Source organism: Maniola hyperantus, chromosome 23 (assembly GCF_902806685.2).
Source record: "Maniola hyperantus chromosome 23, iAphHyp1.2, whole genome shotgun sequence".
Lineage (NCBI taxonomy): Eukaryota > Metazoa > Arthropoda > Insecta > Lepidoptera > Nymphalidae > Maniola > Maniola hyperantus.
Window position 1 is genome coordinate 2,035,581 of NC_048558.1, and position 21,403 is coordinate 2,056,983.

At 36.3% G+C, this 21,403-nt stretch overlaps 1 protein-coding gene across 10 annotated transcripts in view; it reads left to right on the plus strand.

Annotated features, from left to right (window-relative positions):
- cher (filamin protein cher) overlaps window positions 1–21,403 on the plus strand; it is a 98,014-nt gene that overhangs the window by 46,150 nt on the left and 30,461 nt on the right. For 6 of the 10 annotated variants that reach the window (XM_034981142.2, XM_034981141.2, XM_069506536.1 and 3 more), the window contains one exon: window positions 18,539–18,679. In XM_034981142.2, coding sequence (XP_034837033.1) covers window positions 18,539–18,679 — 141 coding nt within the window. Of the gene's footprint in view, window positions 1–530; window positions 694–17,370; window positions 17,721–18,538; window positions 18,680–21,403 lie in introns of those variants that run through there. The other 4 variants (XM_069506534.1, XM_034981135.2, XM_069506535.1 and 1 more) reach the window with 4 other exon arrangements.

The window sequence follows — 21,403 nt, forward strand, 5'->3', positions numbered from 1 at the left end:
TCTATAATTTTGTGGGGTAAAAAGTATTCGTATACAAGACGCAAGCCAACTCCCACGTTAAAAAAGCCTGTTTCTATGTAGAAAAATGCTTTTTAAAAAACCCGTGGGAATTCTTAATTTTCCAGGACAGAAAGAGCTGCATTCCGGAGATGCAGGCTATCTCTGTATCAAACGCTAAAATCAGTTAAACGGATGGGCCGTGAAAAGCTAACAGACAGACAGTTTATATTATTATAAAAGCATAATATAAAGAAAGCGATGTTATTGACAAATAGAGTAAAGGGTCCAACGGTAATTTGTTGAATAAAAAAGCATGATTTATTGAACGACAAACATTTATACAATAAGCAAGAAAACAATGAACTTGTACACAATTCAAGTAGGCCATTTAGCAGGAAATAGCGGCTCTAGTAATATGACAACTCTCGCGGCATATATCACCGAAAATAACACGTGCCGAAATGAAATGTTGAAAATAAGCGTAATTATAATAAAATATATAAATAAATACTTAGTTGCATGTTACTACGCGGCGGGCTCCCACGGACTAGTCGCAAATCGCGCGCACCGCTGTGCGGTACCCTCTGGAATTGGAATACATTCAAAATTTAAAATTTTAATTTATTAGTGGCCAGTGACAGTGAAAGTGTTCGGTAAAATTTAAAAATACGGTTCGTGTTTGGAATGGCGGGAGTACGATCTCACAGATTTTATTATTTATTTTTTAATTTTTAATACGTCACTCAGATAACACACAATTTTTCATACTTTTTTAAAATAAAAGAATATAATATAGAAACTTTTTAAACGTTAAAATATGAAAAATGTTGTTTGTGAGTGAAGTAGCTACGAAAATGCTACGAGCATTGAAACTTTGCTACGGGTGATTCATCTCGATGTAGGAGAATCGTAGACCAATAACATTGTTTATAAAAGCTTATTGTAGAGATCTTTTAGTATTGCAAGAAACTTTTGGAAGACTAATACTAATTAAATAAACCCACTTTTTTACATGTATAGAATGCTAAAAATATGAAGAAGTTTTGACGTAAATGTGCGCTATTACAAGCTCTACGCAGAGTCTCTCGCATAGCTATCATTAATAGAAACTATTAATTTAGTTAAACATATATAACTCTTAGCTATAGACAAAACATAGTAATAAATCAAGACTGAATGAGATTTTTTTTAATTAAAAATGTCTTCTGTCATGGAAAGTTTTCCGTTCTTAGTTTAGTACACTATTTTAATTCAAAAATTTCTGTCCAAACACTAATACATAACTCTTTATGAAATAAATAATTAGCACATCATCATTATCATTACCGATAGACGTGCACTGCTGGGCATACGTCTTTTGTAGGGAGATCCACACGCCACGGTCTTGTGCCGCCTGAATCCAGCGGCTCCCTGCGACTCGTCTGAAGTCGTCCTTCCACCTAGTGGTGGGGGGGTCTTCCAACACTGCGTCTTCTGGTACGAGGTCGTCTTTCCAGCACCTTGGGTCTATCGGTATAACGACTATCGGTTTTACGAACTATGTGCCCTGCCCATTGCCACTTCAGCTTCGCAACCCGTTGAACTATGTCGGTTACTCTAGTTCTCCTTCTGATCGCCTCATTTCCGATTTGATCACGTAGAGAAATTCCAAGCACAGTACCTACCTAATTAACTAGTGAGGCATTTAAGGATAAATCATTATCGTCAACAATTCGTCGCCGGCTCACTACTGACCACGGGCCTCTTAAACCTAAATCTCGTATGTTAGCATAGATATATCAGATATTTGAAATTGATAAAGTGAACAAGAAGTATTTATCGCATTTCAGGTTCCCAATTCAAATTATTGATAGTCTAATAGTCGAGTAGTAAGACGTCCGCCTCCTAATCGGTAGGTCGGAGGTTAGATCCCGGGCACGCACCTCTAACTTTTCGAAGTTATGTGCGCTTTAATTAATTAAATATCACTAGCTTTAACGCTGAAGGAAAACATCGTGAGGAAACCTTCATGCCTGAGAGTTCTCCATAATGTTCACAAAGGTGTGCGAAGTCTTCCAATCCGCACATGGCCAGTGTGGTAGACTATGGCTAAAACCCTTCTCACTCTGAGAGGAGACCCGTGTTCTATAATGAGCCGGGCGATGGGTTGATCATGACGATGATGATGAAGTATACGATAGTACGGAACCGTTTGTGTGCGAGTCCGACTCGCACTTGACCGGTTTTTGTGAGAGAGATCTTTCAAGTGAGAGCGCGTGTGGGATTATTAGACGTAATCTCGCAATTTTGTTATGTAAGCGTTTTTTTGTCAAAGTGGTGAGTTTCCGTGTCCCAAAGGAATCTAAAATATTAAAATAATTGTATCAAGGCCGGTTTTATTCATTCGTTATATTTATTGCGTGTTATAAATGAACACTTGTGCTCGTTACGAAAACTGGAGTTACAATTTTAGATGTTTGAGCCAAATTTCTGTGCATTAGTTCAGAATTTATATAAATAATATTGTCGTTGCGAAACTTTTCCTACATCACATTTAACCTTTGCAAGATATGTAATTAGATATAATAGTAACGTAATATTATGTGTGTCTGCCAATCCGCACATGGCCACCGTAATCTAGACTATGGTCAAAACCATTCTCACTCTGAGAGGAGAACCGTTCTCTGTAGTGAGACGGTGATGGGTTGATCATGATAATGTATATCATGTATTTGAAATGAATTTCTTTATTTCATGTAGGGATAGCATGTTCCGTGCTACTTATGATAATATTATTCAGAGCCTCAATAGCTCAACTGGTAAAGGAGTGGACTGAAAACCGAAAGGTCGACGGTTCAAACCCCGCCCGTTGCACTACTGTCGTACCTACTCCTAGCACAAACCTCACGCTTAGTTGGAGAGGAAAGGGGAATATTAGTCATTTAACATGGCTAATATTCTTTAAAAAAAAAAATTATGACTCTACCAAGTATGACATTATATCAATGTAATCCATACTAATATTATAATCTAGATGATGCCCGCGTCTTCAGCCGCGTTAATCAAGGTTTCAAAATCCCGTGAAAATTCTCTGATTTTCCGGGAAGTTTCCAAATTTCATATAAATCGGTTAAGCGGATTTTTTTATAAAAATCCCGTGGGAACTCTTTGCTTCTCCCGGATAATGACACTCTACAGGTATTTAACTAATAACGTGCAAAAAACCACGGTTATCTGTTACTGTCCCGTTGTGACATGATTGAAAGACAAATCAACAACCCAATAGAATAGACCAATAAACAAACACACTTTTGTATTAAGTAATAATATGTAAGGTGAAACTTTTTAAGGAAATAGCAAAAAGGTTAGTCGACATCACAGGAGACCGAAGAGCTGGCAGCTACCTCGGGCAAAAAATTAGCCTAGCTAATAGCTATACAAAGGGGGAACGCTGCCAGTATCTTCGGAACCTTGCCTAAAGGAACTCCTTTTAATAATATATTTTAGTTATAATATTATATTTTTTAAGGATTTAGTTTTAGTTTAAATTATTAATTTATCTATTATTATTATTAAATTTTATCTCGCTCACACAATTTAGATTTCTGAATCGCAATAATATGTAATAATATGGGTAGTAATGTCCTAAAATCATTAATGTCAAGCCTAGTCTCTAGGTTTATGCATCCATTATATGTATTCGAACTTCCTAAATCATTAGCGGGCAGTAAATGTACATTTAACTGCTCATTCATTTTAATAATAACAACAAAGCATGAGATTATTAATTGCACATTAGCAACAATTCAATATTACCGATTCCTTTGAGTAGGTACGTCGTTTCATTTATTTACTATCGTCATCTTAAATCGTTACTGGGTCACCACCACGGATGAGAGAAATCCTTTGTGCTCACTACTGAGCACGGATCTCCTTTCAGAATGGGAAGGGTTTGGTCCACCACGCTGCGGATTGGCAGACTTCACACATCTTTGGAAAAATTATGGAGATTAAATTATGGAAATTATCACCACTATATCTTACAAATCCAATAACTGACAATCAAAAAGTGTAATTTGTTACCTATTTTGAATAAATTATTTGATTTGGTTTGAGAACTCCTAGGCATGCGTTTCCTCCTTCACTTCATAGTGATATTTACTCGCTGCATATAACTCCGAATAGTTAGAGACCCGAAAAGTTAGACAATCGAACCACCGACATCCCGAGTAGGAAACGGACGTCTTAACCACGCGGCTGTATAATTTGGTTTAGTTTAACTACACCGTTTTGGTCGCCAGCTCATCACTTGACGTTAGGCTTAGCCACCATCTCCACGGACGATGGTGAGTCCGACCTACAGCACGCGGCCGAAAGTGATGAACATCGGCCTTTAGAATGACATTTCATCTTTGTAGAGCGTTGTATCTGTCACTAAATACCCATATGACGCTTTGTCGGTCTCAACGACCGAGACAGTGCTCTACAAATCTGCTGTTTCCTTCTAAACATCGATGTTCATCACTTTTGGACGCGTACTGTACTTACTGTCGTTGGCGATAGTATCGCCCTGTGGATATTGGTCGTATCGAATTTGTATCGAATTTGGTTGCACGGAAAGACTATCGCCGCGATTCTCTCGTCCGTGGTGATGGCGCCTTAGATTCCGGGATTTCCAAGAAAACGCTATGAAAATAATTGGGCACGATCACAGAAATAATCGGGGTCATCTGTCCTCACCCTGCCGTGACCGGACCGGAGCGGGAGCGGCCGCCAAGAATGTCTCATCAGAATTTATACATCCGTTCAGATCCCAGCCTCCCAACAGCTGCGCGAAACGCTCCAGCGAAACCGCACATTTACCTATCTAATCTATTGAAATTAAATGAAATTAAATAACTTTTATCTGTATATATAAAAGGAAAAGGTGACTGACTGACTGACCGACTGAATGGCTGACTGACTGATCTATCAACGCATAGCTTAAACTACTGGACAGATCGGGCTGAAATTTGGTTTGCAGATAGCTATTATACATCATAATATAATAGCTATCTGCATGCCAAATTTCAACCCAATCTATCCAGTAGTTTCAACTGTGCGTTGATAGATCAGTCAGTCAGTATGTCAGTCAGTCAGTCAGCCAGTCAGTCATTTTTTCCTTTTATACATTTAGAATTAAGGTCTTTATTAAATCTTAATGTGAATCTGAAAATGAAAAACTACGTGTTTCATGATTTTTGGAAAAAGTTCGTTTCAAGTTAGGTATATCCAGAAAATCAGTTTTTGGGTTAGGTAAGTTGGTGAGTGAGACAGTAGGTACTTTCTTTTAAGTATTTTATTCTGTAGTCAGTAAATTAACGCACTCTCATCTTAAAATTTAACACGATTATTAAAGTAAATGTCAAAATAAACAACCACGTACATTAGAAAAATCGTCAGGCAAAACGATTACCACGTCAAATAACACGACCTTTAAATAACATAAAAACATGTTTTTTTAATAATCTTGTACCCCAATTTTGTCTGTTTGCTTCATACTTTATAGATCACAAATCAAAACAGAAATATCAAAACTGCGAATATATGAATCGACCTTGCTCTACTGATTTAGAGTATGTTAAATGTTTTTTTAAACGGGCGACGACGCCGTAAACAAAATATGTTTGGTACGCAAAATATTATTATAATTTCAATTCAAAATTCAAAATTTATTTATTTCATGTAGGACAAACTAATGTATGATATATATCATGTTTTTATGTTATATCTTTTTTATGTTGTATAAGTTTAGTGCACAAACACCACATAATAATATTAGGCGAAAAAAATCCAACATTAGGCCCAATAAAAATATTTTGACACCTTTGTTATTAATTAGACATGTGTCCCGGCAGCTTAACTTAACTGAAAACCGCTGCCGTGCCTATAGCGTACCGTAGCGTTATTGTCGTAGCTAGCAACGGTTATCAGCTATCATCTATGACGAACCACCTGACAACGCAACACTGCCAACTGGCAACTGACAATGCATTGTTTGGTTTTTTGGTAACTAGAAACGCAATAATTATGCCTTCTCTTTCTTTCTTTCACTGAAAGCTGAGAAGGAGCGGTGATTGGCTACCGGCTTAGGAACTAAGAACTTGGTAAACCAAAGCCGACCTTATCTCTATTACGCTAAGGCTTAACTGTACAAGTACTTGTCAGTTACACTTTGATCTATCAATCTTAATACAGTTAGCCTTAGAGTAATAGAGATAAGGTCCTCTTTGGTTTATCAATCTTCGTGAAATGTTTTTGGTTAACTGGACTGTGGCAAACTATTCGTGCAGGCGTCCACTATAGTTTGACCTATGTCAATGATCAAATTAAACTTTGCTGCTATGAACTTAAGGTTGTGATTACTTCACGATATTCATGAAAGTAAAATTGGTTTTATTTTAGTCAATATGCGCGCGCTAGCTATACAGACGGTATTGATACGGCAGCTAGCTTAGTTACTACAACGGAAACCGCTGCGCGTTGCGCATATTAAGATAGTTGAAACACAAGTTGAGCCTCAATAGCTCAACAGGTAAAGGAGTGGACTGAAAACCGAAAGGTCGACGGTTCAAACCCCGCCCGTTGCACTATTGTCGTACCTACTCCTAGCACAAGCTTTACGCTTAGTTGGAGGGGAAAGGGGATAATTAGTCATTTAACATGGCTAATATTCTTTAAAAAAAAAAAAAAAAAAAACAACTCTGATACCGATATTCGGCAACGGTTATCAATATCGGTATTGAAACTAAATAACTGTTGATTAACCGTTGACATAAATAGCCAATAACGCCCATCTTTATTATTAATGACACGTCTATATCGCTTAACATTGTTTTTTGGATATATTTTAATTATAAAAATAATATATGAACACAATATGTTAATGTCAATGTAGATACAGTACGCGGCCGAAAGCATATTGTACATAGACCTTTAGAAGGAGATAGCAAAAGAAGGAGATATCAAATTTGTAGAGCACCGTCTTTGTCGTTGAGACCGACAAAACGTAATATAGGTATGAGTGACAGCGCGTACTCGGTACTGTACTAGTTTGACGTAGTCCATATACATTTTAGGGATATTAGGGATATTACAAAGCCATATTAGGGATCTAGTAGAGATACGGTTTTTGGTGGCTCCAAACCCAATGGCTCATTTGATAGTATTTCAAATTCAAATTCAAATTCAAATTCAAATTTCTTTATTGCGAATATGGGTAAACAGTGCAGATATTACAAAACAAAAAGGTACAGCCAAATTCTGCCTATTAGCATGCAATATGTTATGACTTATGATATACCGAACAACGTGTACATAGTTTTGATAAAATTAGTCAAATTAAATACTTAGTCACAAAAAAATACAAATTTAAATGATAATGTTACAAATGTCAAAAATTAAAATAAAACTAAAATTTCTCTACAAGGTAATCATTAATCGAGTAATATGTCTTTTCTAACAATAGTTTTTTCAATTTTATCTTAAATAAAGGAAGTTCTCGCGTCTCAATTATATATTTGGGCAAGTGATTATACAAGAATCATGTAGGTAATTAGGTTCAATTTTACAAGTTACGCCGATGTACCTGTGCAGAAATTTTATTTTGAATAGCGCGAAAATGTCTCAGCCAATCATAGCGCGCGTTTGTCTGTTATTGGTTGTTGCCTACGCGCCATGTGTTGTACGCACGAATTATGAGCGAGATAGCACGAGTCTCTGTTGTTCTTGTGTTTAAAATCTTAACGCCAAGCAATAAAAAGGTCTGTATTTTAGTGGTGTACATTCGGTTTTCGTCGGCGTTTGTTTGCACATTTTCTGCGCAAACGAATTTTGGCGATGCTACTTATAAAAGTGGTAGTATAAGCTGTGGTATAAGTCCTGCAAATTGCTTATGCGCGTGGCCGCATTTTAGTGACGTCAGCTCTAGACTGAAGTTTCGAGCTGATGGTATATTTTTATTTCGTCTGACGTTAAAATAACGTCAATTCGATGTTAATGAGACATGGTTCCAGCTCAACAGCAATTTGCGGGACTTACAATGGGCCTTACAATGGAAACTGGTTTACTGAAGCTGCGAAAAATAACCTGTTAACAAGTCCATCAGGCTTGTCACTCACCACAAAAATAGATTATGCTCCACATTTCACCGTGACAAAAATTATGAAAAAATATTTGAAGTTATTTCATTTTTTTTTGATATTTTCTTTATTCAATGAACTAGTTTGTGGTGAATTTTAACCGCTTCATTAGATAAGTTATAAACGTAGTTAAATATTTATTGTTGTTGGAAGGCTTTAGCGGCTAGTTACCATTCTAACATGCCGCCAAGCGATTTATCCATACCAACCATAGCATTCCAGTAGATATACTAGCAAGGGATGGATATAAGAAGGAAAACCACTTTCATATACTTTAGAAGGCTTTTATTTACTGTTCACATAGTAATTCTTAGTTATAAAAGCACAAGACCAAACTGCTCTTTCTACGCGCTATTTTAGAGTGACGTTTCGCATAGATTCACTACTCCGCAGAGCAACCCATAGAAAAATACAATCACCTAGTTTTCCCGTCTAACACTACCTATTAGGTACTACTACCGGGTCACCGGATTATCAAAGTCAAAGTCAAAGTCAAAGTCAAAGTCAAATGATTTATTCAAAATAGGTAATAAATTACTCATATTGATGGTCTGGTATGGTGTTAGATATCCGCACACAAGTATTGCAGTTCAAGTTATAATCATGTCATCCGCACCAATCCGCACTTGGCTAGTGTGGTGGACCATAGTTGCCCCCATAGCCATTGGCCATAGCCAAACCCCTCTCTTTAGTGAGCTCAGGAGTGACCTGGTAATGGGTTTATGATGATAATGATGCACTAAAGACCATACGAATGGTTATTGAATAGCTCGTTTGAAGTCTTTAACATGATTATCATATTAATTTGCGCTTACATCGCAAGCGTTTGATATGTTTTCTTCGGGTGAATCCCTAATATCTGTCACAATATCCTCAATAGCTCAACCGGTAAAGGAGTGGACTGAAAACCGAAAGGTCGACGGTTCAAACCCCGCCCGTTGCACTATTGTCGTACCTACTCCTAGCACAAGCCTGACGCTTAATTGGAGAGGAAAGGGGAATATTAGTCATTTAACATGGCTAATATTCTTTTAAAAAAAAAAAAAAAAAAAAAAAAAAAAAAAAAAAAAAAAAAAAAAAAAAAAAAAAAAAAAAAAAAAAAAAAAAAAAAAAAAAAAAAATATATATCAACTCCCCATCCGCATTCCCTCGACCCATTTGGCTCAACCTCCTTGAGGCATGTAAGCTATCGTCCATCACTCATCTCGGATTTCCGTACTACTTGCGTGATGTATGTGGCCATGTCAGATGGAATGTTCCATGTCGCCTCGCCAACGCGTTGCTCGTTGAAAAGTGTTGAATGTATGTGAAAATCATTCGACAAGTCGTAATTTAACGACAGACAAGTTACATGCTCTGAAGCCTTAGGGTGGTTACGCACTCATCCAATCCGAGTCCGTGAAAAAACGTTTCGAAGTAGTCATAGAACTTTTTGTATGGTAGCTTATGACATAATATGACGTTTATTTCGGCTGATGTCAAAATGACGTCATTTCGATGTTAATGAGACATGGTTCCAGCGGAATAGCAATTCGCGGGACTTATACTTGTTGTTCCTTGTTAACTTTTGTCCCTAGGTTCCGGTACAGTATAGCCCACATTTGTATGAGTTTGGCGACAGCGGTTCCTATGGTAATTTTGGTGAATTGCACTTCCACTGTTCTTTCTGTTCCGTGGTATAGCCGCATACCTCGATAGTTCGTAATAAGTGTATTTTGAGGTCGTGTGATTTAAAAATGTATTTTATAAAATTTACGGCATTAGTAAACATAGATTATATTTTAAGTGCTCAATTGCGTGGAACAAATTGATGTGACGAAACTTGAAGGACAGATTCTCAAAAATAGGGATGACAAATATATTTTTATATTTAAAACCAAACCTCTGCTTTACTAACTGATGTCTGAAAAAAAAATTAAAAGAAAAGACATCATAAAGTAACCTACCCTTACATTAACAATTTATCAAACTTTAAGGGTGTCTAGCAGGGGGTTTCTTCTTATACTTGGGGTTATGCAAGTTCTTGAATACTCTGTATCACTTCGACCGTCTCCGATCCATTCTGTTAAAGAGTCTGGCAGGGGGTTGCCAAGATACTAAGTGTCTGGCAATGCATGAAGTGATTTTTAATACTATTCCGAAAAAAATATAAAAAATTTACACTTTATACCACATATATATATATAGTCGCTGATCGTTCCTCCCTTTGATGGGGACAATGCGCAGAGAAACTTTCAGCTTTTATAAAATAACGAAGATCGGGCTTTCACGGACTCTTAGTCTATTTTGCTATAAGTTAAAACAACTCCTCGAAGTCAATAAGTTAATTAAATCAACAAGGACGAAATCGCGAGTTAAATCTAGAAAATAATATTTTTCAATGTAAACATATATTGTTATTGTTGGCTCACGGGGACCGTCATATTCTTCACCAATTTGTCAGTGCGTAATTTATTGGGCGTCAAAGTTGTCCTACAAATATTTTCTGAAAAAAATTAAACATGACAATTGGCCCCGATTCTCTAGTCTCTCTCTAAACTAAATTTAGAGTATCTGCATCCTTTTCTTTTTACTAATGCTAAAAAAGGAACGGAACATGACTTTCACATTTAAAGACTCTAAATTTTAGTGCACAATACAAATTTAAACAGTAGGTTCGCGAGTGCGTGCTAAAACACGGGTTTTACCATCTAAAAATTTAATTTAGAAATGTCAAACTGCTTCTGTCCTTTTCATATTACATTAGTAAGAAGAGGGTGCGAATACTCTAAAATTAGGTTGTGCTTAGAATCGGTGCCAATTGGCAAAGTACTTACTTAAATACGCAAATGCAAAGAATCCTAATCTTTCTTTCACAATGCGAGATTGTTTCGATTTGTCAAAGTTTTAACATACTCTTTTTGTATAAATGTACCTACTCATCATCATCATCATGATCAACCCATCACCGGCTCACAACAGAGCACAGGTCTCCTCTCAAAGTTTCAAAGTGAAAAGGGTTTTGGCCGCAGTCTACCACGCTGGCCAAGTGCGGATTGGCAGACTCCATACACCTTTGAGAACATTATGGAGAACTCTCAGGCATGCAGGTTTCCTCACGATGTTTTCCTTCACCGTTAAAGCAAGTGATATTTTAATTATTACTTAAAAGCGCACATAACTCCGAAAAGTTAGAGGTGCGTGCCCGGGATCGAACCCCCGACCTCCGATTGGAAGGCGGACGTCCTAACCACTAGGCTACCACAGCTTATGTATACCACAGCTTATTGTATGTACCTAGTACCTGTATGAAAATATGAGTGCCGAAATCAATTAATCTTCAAGTTTTATTATTATCTTTGGACTAACGAAAAATGATCTTTAACAGATTTCTTGCATTGTAAAACATAAGAAAAGAACTCGTCTTTATAATTTGACATTTGTTAAATTATGCGTGTAGAACGTTTTCTTGTTCTTATGCCTAATTGACATTGGTAAATAGGTATAAGAATTGTATAAAAATAATTCTTGGTCGAATCTACAAAAACAAAAAGTTAATTTTATTATTCCATCCCATTTCTTATGATACCACACTGTACCACATCCTAAGGGAATTAAAATGTGTGGCAAAAGTTTTATACAAACTTTCGCCTCTTATTTTATCCGTCCGTCCTTCTTTTTTCAAATTATACTTTTCCATAATAATTTGGTATTTGAGCTTTCAGTTAATAATTTAGAAATACGTGATCAAGGATTTTGGAAATTCCACCCCTGAGGGTGTTAAATAGGGGGTGTGTGAAATTTCGCCGTTTTTAAAGTTGTATCCATGAAAATTAGAAATGTTTAGAAAAATTTCAAGTGGGCGAAACCGTGGCGAAATTTGGTAGTAGAATACCTATAATGATTAGTGAAAATTTTAACAATATGATTTATTTCCAAAAATGCATGACGCAGTATACTATTTTTGGAATATTATATCTGAATCAAAACACTGGGAATGGTCCAGCTTTTAGGTTTAGGCATAATTCCAAATTGATAATTACTATCAACGTCAATCAACATGTTATCTCCCAAAGCCACCATGATCCAAACTTCATAGTCACTGATCATTCCTAACTGTGTTGGGGACAATACGAAGAGAAACTTTCAGCTTTTATAAAATAACGAAGGTCTGGATCGCGCTGGCTCTCTCTCTCTCTCTATCAACGACAGGTACTGGGATGATTAGTTATTTACTTTATATACCTATGATTTGACTTTGACTTTGTTTCTTTTTGTAAGTTACTTTTTATACCACAAAATTAAAGAGTTCCACGGAATTTTTTAAAAGCCTCAATGAACGCGGCGCAAACGAAGTTACGGGCATTATCTAGTGCGTTATAATGTGTCTAAGCAACAAATTTTAATAAAAAAATTGTCTTTCATACATTTTATAGTGGTATATAAAATGTCATAGTCATTTTAAGAAAACAGACAAAAAAATAATGGGTAATAGCATGTCAGTTCATCTTCGCTGTTCATCTCGGAATGAACTTGAGAGCTTTACTAAATTACTTCTCTGGAGTCTGGACTCTGGAAACGCTTACTCAAAATTAAGTCGCTTAAAATTTAGTCAAAATTAAGTTAATTACTTGGCAACAATGACTTTACTTTGATATGAAGCGGTCAAACGCATGTCTATTTAAAAAACATAATGTTGCCATAAAATATTATTTTATTACATTTTAACAGGCTCTTTTATCACTATTGTTTTTCTCAGAACAAACAATTATAAGCCACAAAACACAAAACTAGGTTAACAGCATTATTCCGAATAGCCGAATCACGTCTTCTGATAGATAATATTCTCATTCTACTTGGCATCAAAAGTAGGGACAAACTATTAAACTATTAATTTGATTTATTAAAACATAGCATCATGCCCCAGATTCATAGAAGTTCATAGAAGCGATTATAGATTCCGTACTTTAATAAATCAGAGATGAACAGACGGGGAAAATGTAAAATCCGTTGTTTTTGGTTTGTACGAAATGTAGCTACGTACTAAACTTTTCATTTAGTCTTTCAAATTCTTCACATAAAATGATCACGAAAGAGTTCTCAGATTTGACAATGAATAAAAAATCGTTAGCAACATTTTGTTAAGTCGCGGTTACGAATAATCAGTACCCATATTATAAATGTGAAAGTGTGTTTGTTTGTTGGTTTGCCCTTCAATTACGTCACAATGTAGCAACCGATTGACGTGATTTTTTGCATGGGTATAGTAAAAGACCTGGATAGTGACATAGGCTACTTTTGATCCAGAAAAATCAAAGAGTTCCCACAGAATTTTTGAAAACCTAAATCCACGCGTTCGAAGTAATGGGCATCAGCTAGTTTCATTATTAAAAATGAAAGAAAATAAATGAAAATAATAGAATAGAATATATTCTTATTCAAGTAAACTTTTACTAGGTTTTAGTGCTTCTGAATGTTATAATGTAATGACAAGGATGTTTGGAAACGTTCGGCTTTGCATGCAGAATTCCACAAGGTAGGGTAATAGTTAAATTGCTTATGTACCTTTTGTATTAAAATTAAAAAGAGCAACTGCTGAGTTTCTTGCGGACCCTTCTCAATAGAATCTACTTTCCAAACCGGTGGTAAAACGGAATTTCCAAAAGGATTTACGCGGATAAAGTCGCGAGCATCGGCTAGTTAGAATGAACAAATATTAAAAAATAATAAATAAGTTTCTAAACAAAATCTAGTTCTCCAAAATAAAGATTATCTTGCGAAAGAAAGATCTGTCAATGTTCCAGTTTCGTGAACTCCAATGTTTAGATGGCCGATATATTTCGCAATTAATTGCCATCTGCTTATATTAATTTAATGAAGGAAACTGGTGTAATCCCAATATAAGCGAACGTTAATATTTCAGGCACGACGCTTTTTAAAACAAAATTCAATTAAGTAACCAATGACCACCAATCCGCACTTGGCCCGCTTGGTGGACTATGGCCAAACGTGGCCAAACCCTTCTCACACTGAGAGGAGACCCGTGCTTTGTAGTGAGCCGGCTATGGATTGATCATGATGATGATGATATGAAAGGAAAAGCTGGCTGACTGACCTAGCAACGCACAGTTCTAATTACTGGACGGATCAGGCTAAAATTTGGTATGCACTATAGCTATTATGATAGGCATCTGCTAAGAAAGGATTTTTGAAAATTCAATCGCTAAACGGGGTACAACAGGGGGTTGAAATTTATGTAGTCCACGGTTAGGAAGTCGCGGGCATAAGCTAGTTTATTATAATTCTAACCTAATTTGTTCAGCTATTGTAACTCTAGAGGGTCGCACACAGTGGCGTGCACAGGAGTTCAAGCCAGGGTATGCATTTAGGTATTAAGCATTGATTTATTACAATGAGGGTAAGCAGTGTGTTTATGCTTCTATGAGCTGCACGCCACTGGTCGCACAAGATTATTCAAGCACGCCATTATCGCCATTTTGGTATTAATAGCAGCAGTGATCGTCATGTGAGCACACTCGGAACTAAATTAACAAACAGAACTAAAAAGAAAAATTGTAAATATTACATTTTAATTCCCGTATTTCGGCGGGGCGCTTTGAATCGGCAAAAAAATACTTACTTAGCTGTCATTTTATAATATGGCACACCTTATCTAGCGCATTTGTATATGCCCATATTTGTGTACCATTTCGGGATAAACAACTCTTAATAAACTTATTATATTATAAGATATTATGATGTGTAGGAAAATTTGAGAAATAAACGTTTTTATTTACTTACTAGCTGCCCCGGCGAACTTTGTACCGCCTAACAGTCGATTCTTGTTCAGGCAATTTTTTTAATTTTTTCTCTCCGTAAGAACCATCCTCGTACTTCATGGAATATAAAAAAAATAATTAGCGAAATCGGTTCAGCGGTTCTCGAGATTTGCGATGAGCAACACATTTAGTGATTCATTTTAATATTATAGATTTCTTTCTCGGGTATTAAACATGATTTTTATTATTTGGGATTTACGATCCGTATTATTGGTAAAATTCAGAATGCGTGTGGGCCCAGACATGTTGACATGCAGAAATCGCCGGATTGTCAGCTAACGGAAATGTCGCGTGTAAACATATTAGCGGAGATGTGGTACACGCTTTATAAAAAAATCTTGTAAGGGTGGTGTTATATTACGTGAACTCGCAATATTCCGGTGTTCTAGAACTAAAATGTTGACAGCAACAATGCTTTGCAAATTGCAATCGCCCTGATATGCTGACACTTTTCTCACTGTTAGATAAATTCATACTAATATTATCTGCTGGTCCACAGACTGACGACCACGATGATGATGATAATGATGTCAATGGTTATTCTGTAATTTGTTAAGCAGATAAAAAAATACGTTGAAATAAGAAAATCGTTAGGACGTCATAAGGGACAAAATAGAAAAATATTTATCGCACGATTTGTCTTCCAGGCTATTCAAATATTTTGACCATGATCTCATCGCGTGACGGGAACTGCAATTTCCGTTGTCTCATGTCTGGCTGAATTCATCTGTAAATGTGAATCGAAAAAATTATAAAAAAAATTCGCCGACATATAACCGCTCCCTAATAATAAACACAGAGGCGCGTCTACGCAGTGCCAACTATTTTTATTATCCCTAATGTCAAAACTTTGGAATAAACAACACATTTTCTATAATCACATCTTTATACCTAACGACACGATGTCGTGACGTAAATGTGACGTCTTGTGGGCATAAAATAGTCTGTGGCTCGCGTATTTCGAATTTATTGGCATTTTTAAACGTTACGGCTGTGGCGAAGTTTTTATGTGACATAAAAACAAGAAGATATTTTTTATTGAACTTTTTCAACTCAGAGCCTCTTTATTATTTTAACCCCGATTAAAGGGTTAATTAAGTATTGCTTTTTAGTTAAAAGCAAAAAAATGGAACACTTAATATTTTTATATTAGGTATTTTAATTTCGACACTGAGCCGTTTGCACTGGTTCTATTTTAAAAATAGAGATAGCGAGCAAACGAGCAGGCGGGTCACCTGATGTTAAGTGATTACCGCCACCCATGAACATTTGCAGCAACAGAGGAACTGCCGATGCGTTGCTGGCCTTTCAGGAATTTGTTGGTCCGCCCCTTGAATAACCCCATGTTGTAATCTAGTAGGAACACCGCCGATGGGAGTTGGTTGAGTTGGACTGACTGACTGATTGACTATCTATCAAACTACTGGACAGATCGGGCTGTTTGGCATGCAGATAACTATCATGACATAGGCATCCGCTAAGAAAGAATTTTTGAAAATGCAACCCTTAAGGGGGTAAAATACCTAGAGGTTTCAAAAATAACCTTATACTGCTTAGCATGTATTCTAAGGCTTAACTACATTTATTAAACACTACGGTGCATTCAGACTATATTATAGCAAACGTTATACAACTTGGTTTCAATAATATGATCAACAAAATTTTGTATCTTGTTACGTGATTTGGACCACATCTGGACGCACCTTTAGAAGGGTTTCTAAAGAAAGGTATCGTTGTATATCCACACAGACTGTGGATATATACATCATCTTTACGATCCCGTAGTGATCTGCCCTGGTTCCTTGTTGATATACCAAAATAGCGGCCATATGCGAGTCGGACGAAATCACGAAGGGTTCCATACCATCCATCATACAAATTTATTACACTTTTTCTCAAACTTGCATGGCAGCCATTTTGAAATTTTTGTTATTTGTCGTTAGGTCTAAAATAGCGGCAATAGAAATACACACTCTGTGAAAAAATCAACTCTACCATTTACAGTTCATGAGTTACAGCCCGCTGACAGACAGACAGACGGATGGACAGTGGAGGCTTAGAGTTCCGTTAGCACCCTTCTAGATAATTTGAAAAGGCGGTACGGTAACAGAAAAAAGAGCGTCAGTATAGATTTAAAAATCGAATGCGGAAAATTTCCGTACGTTTTTCCCCGCAAAATCTGTGAACTATAGAACTATTTGGAAGCGCGCGCACTGCGGAATTAATTCCGCACCGGATTTTGATACATTTAAATTCAGATTTACGGATTTTAAAACGCACCGCAACTCACTGCTCCGTGGTGCGCGCTAGCTCTAAGTGCATCTTCAAAACTTCACTCACCAGCAAACATTAAAAAATGATATACAGTCATAAAAATAATTCAAAACCTACAGCACGATACAACGAACATACAAAGTTAAACATGCCAAATATATAACACTTGCCACACGATACATTTCAAAATTCACATTTCGTTTCAAGAGTTGGAAAGCTGGATAAATGGCGTATTTGTCTGAACTCTGGAATTCAATCGTTGGTGGAAACAACGAGAAAGACTGGACTGTCGTATCTAGATTCTACGTGGACAGTAAAAAGAAATATTTCTCAGTGTCAGAAATCGATAGAGAAGAAGTGCCTATAGTGTATTCTGAATGCCACAAGATTACTTTCAACAAAACGGGTACTGGACTTTCGTATACACCGCTTAACTTCGTGACGATCTTTCATATTGATACTAGGAAAGGTTTGTTGTTATATTTATCGCAATTACCTAATTATAATTATATCTGATCATTGGCTGCATTTAGTGTATTAATAGTTCCTATACGAAGAGATGTTCCAATTGATTTCAATTCAAATGTGGATTTCCACATTCCTAAATTTTGCAATTTCCCATATCAGTTATTATAAATTTTTGTTTAATTTTTAAAAAGAATATCAGGGGGAATAATACAAGTTTTGTATGAAAATGCCAAAACAATATTAAAACATAGGGCCCCAGTTCTATTGTACTGCACTTATCAACTGAATACTCATAAATTTAAGTTATCAATTCTTCATTGAAATGGTCTTTTCAATTATGTTTTTATTCCTAATATAGTTTTCATGAAGTTTTTCATTGTTATTTTCCTCCCGTATGCCTTAGTTCTAATTGTGACAATATCTCTTCCCCTTACAACATTTATACTGGTTAGGTTTCCATTTAATTCTATTTTATATTGTTATTCGTGTCCTCCCTTTCATAGACCATACATTTTGAAATTCATACTTTTATGTTTAAATTTTGTTAACGACTTCTGAATTTATCAAACAATCCGATCACGTTTTAAAAAGGTCAATTTTGGAAATGAGATCGGAATGTTTGAGATTGTGACTTAAATGTAACTTTTAGTGAAACGAAAAAATTAACGTGTTGATGTAACGCACCTCATTGCCTGGGCAGCTCATATTGTTTGTTATAAGAGTGAGAGAGACAAAGTAGAAGATTTTATAGGTAGCGGTTAGGTGACTCACGATAACTGATGGTGGTTTGATTAAGTACATAGATCTATCTCTTTCCAGCGGAAGTAAAGATGCCGAGCGGCCACATAGACCAGCCCGTCATCGAAGACAACAGGGATGGTACAGTCAGCATCAAGTACGATCCTCGAGAAGAAGGCGTGCATGAACTTTACGTCAAGTACAATGGAGAACATGTTCAAGGTATATTTTATTTATGTAATGTTTTCGTATGTAAAGTAGTACTTACTTTGTAGTGCTTATACAGGGTTAATTTGAAAATACTAACCTCATAAAGGTAACGTCTTTAAATAAAACTGACGTTTTTTTCATAAAAAATTAAAAAGTATTGGCTGCTCTAAACTAGCGGCACGCTATGATGGCCGGTTTGACGTTTGTCCGCTCATGAAGTTCCGTATTAATTGATAACGACTTTGAAGGAAATAATTGTATTACTTTATTGACGATAGTGATGTGCAGAGATTCATAAATTTTATCGAATGTAGTTTTAGGTTTAGGACTCAAAATTTATTTATTAAATTGATTTCTTAAATGTATACAAGTGTAGAAAAATCAGTTTGCACCATTTAAGGGGTGAATGTACTTGTGAATATGAACAATTTTCACTATGTGGACAAACCTCTGAAATCGCAAAAAAATATCAATAAATTTTTAAAAATGGAATCTAATACGATCGTCACATAGGATCGCTGGCTAGCACAACTACTACCTCCGGCAAACTCGCGTCAATGCTCAATGCAAAACAAAGCAGTTTCGAATTGACGTTGCTTCGAAAAGTATAAACTGTCAGTGCAATGCGATTGTGATATAGTTTTGACCTGGCTTTGGATTTCAAATATTGATACTGCATTACTGTTGACCCTTGCTCGTTAATTTGGACTCTGTTCAAGCCCTTTGTTGTGGATTTCGTCGATATGACCGAACGTACGCAGAGAACTGTTCTAAATAGTCAGACACGTGAGTTCCTAATACGCCTTCGTAACTATTTCGATCGTGAAGCTCAAAATGGAGGGCCAATTTTACCTATAACGTCAGTGGTTGAACGCGTAGCTGATGCGCTTAATATTGGACAACGAACTGTTAGACGGATAACTAAAAAAAAATATGGCGAGACTGGCACAGAAGAAAATAAACTTCACACACCAAAAAAGAGAAAACGAGCAAAACCAGTCGTAGGCATCGATAGCTTTGATGCCGATGCTATCCGAAGACATGTTTACGGCTACTATTTACAGAAGGAGTATCCAACAAGAAAAAAGTTGGTGCATTCACTGAAGGAAGCTGGATTATTCTTCGGTGGGGAAAGTTCTTTAACGAAGATTTTGAAGACCATTGGATTTCGATACAAAAAATGTAACAAACGCAAAATATTGATGGAAAGATTTGATATAGCGATGGCAAGGTATACTTTTTTACGGCAAGTGAAAGAAATCAAAAATTGGCAAAATGTTGTGTTCTTGGATGAAACATGGCTTAATGCTAACCATACTGTAGGCCGTTCTTGGAACGATGACACAGCAGCATCTACTTCCAAAGTTCCTGTAGGAAAAGGATCGCGACTTATAATTTGTCACGCCGGAACCATCAACGGGTTTGTCGAAGGTTCTCTCATGGCTTTTGCGTCAAAAACCACTGGAGACTATCATGAAGACATGAATGGAGAAAAGTTTACTGAATGGTTTACCTCAATGTTGTGTAGCCTCCCTGAACCATCTATTATAATTATGGACAACGCCCCATACCACTCGATGCAAATTGACAAGCCACCTGCCCAATCCCAAAAGAAAGCTGATATCGTCGCATGGCTTCGTAAAAATGGCGTAGATGCAAACATGAATATGTTAAAAGCGGAATTAGTACGTCTTTTAAAAGAAAACAAACCAACCAAGATCCGATACGTCATTGACGAAATAGCATTAGAACATGGGCACAGAGTTATACGGTTACCGCCTTACCATTGTGAGTATAATGCGATTGAGTTGGTGTGGGCTCAAATTAAGGGATATGCTGCAAGACACAATACAGAACCCCCATTTACCACAAAAAAAATGCTAAAATTATTAGAAGAAGCTTGTGAACATGTGACTAAAGGAGACTGGGAAAAGGTTGTGAATAGAACTGTTAAATTAATAAGGGAAGATTATGAAAGAGATGTGAAAATAGATAATATTATAGAAAACGAACATATAATTATTAATGTATGTGATGATAGCAGTGACGACAGTGAAAATAGTAGTATGGACGAATCTGATTAATTATGGCCTTTTGTGGCACCTTTTTCGGTATCTTTTGTATTCATATGTTTCTTGTGTGCATATAAAGTATGTATATTCATTTTCGTTCAAATATTCAGTTCGTTCAAATAAATTAAATAAACATATACATTTTTGTTTTATTAAACCTATTTAATCAGGTACAAAAACAAAACTTAATTGTTTTTTGTTCGAGAATAAATTGACATTCCACATCACTATTGTAATGTGTCAAACCGGCCATCATAGCGTGCCGCTAGTGTAAATGGCATTTCTATTCCTCTAAGTAGTGCTCAGCCCACTGGCTGTATTGTAGATCCAGCTGCACTCAGCTGGATCTACAATCGCATAGTCCTAGTGTCAGAGTATACAATAAAAATATAACTTTTTTTGTGAATAGTAAGTACCTATAATATTGTTTTGTAAAAAGTTGTAAAGTTTTCCAGTAGGCACTGTGCTGTGAAATTACCTTTAGGTACCAAGATGTTAATTTGGATCCAAACACAAAACTATTAGATTTTTAGTGAGAACTAGCTTATGCTCGCGACTTCGTCCGCGTGGACTACATAAATTTCAAACCCCTATTTCGCCCCCTTAGGGCTTGAATTTTCAAAAATCCTTTCTGAGCGGATGCCTACGTCGTAACAGCTATCTG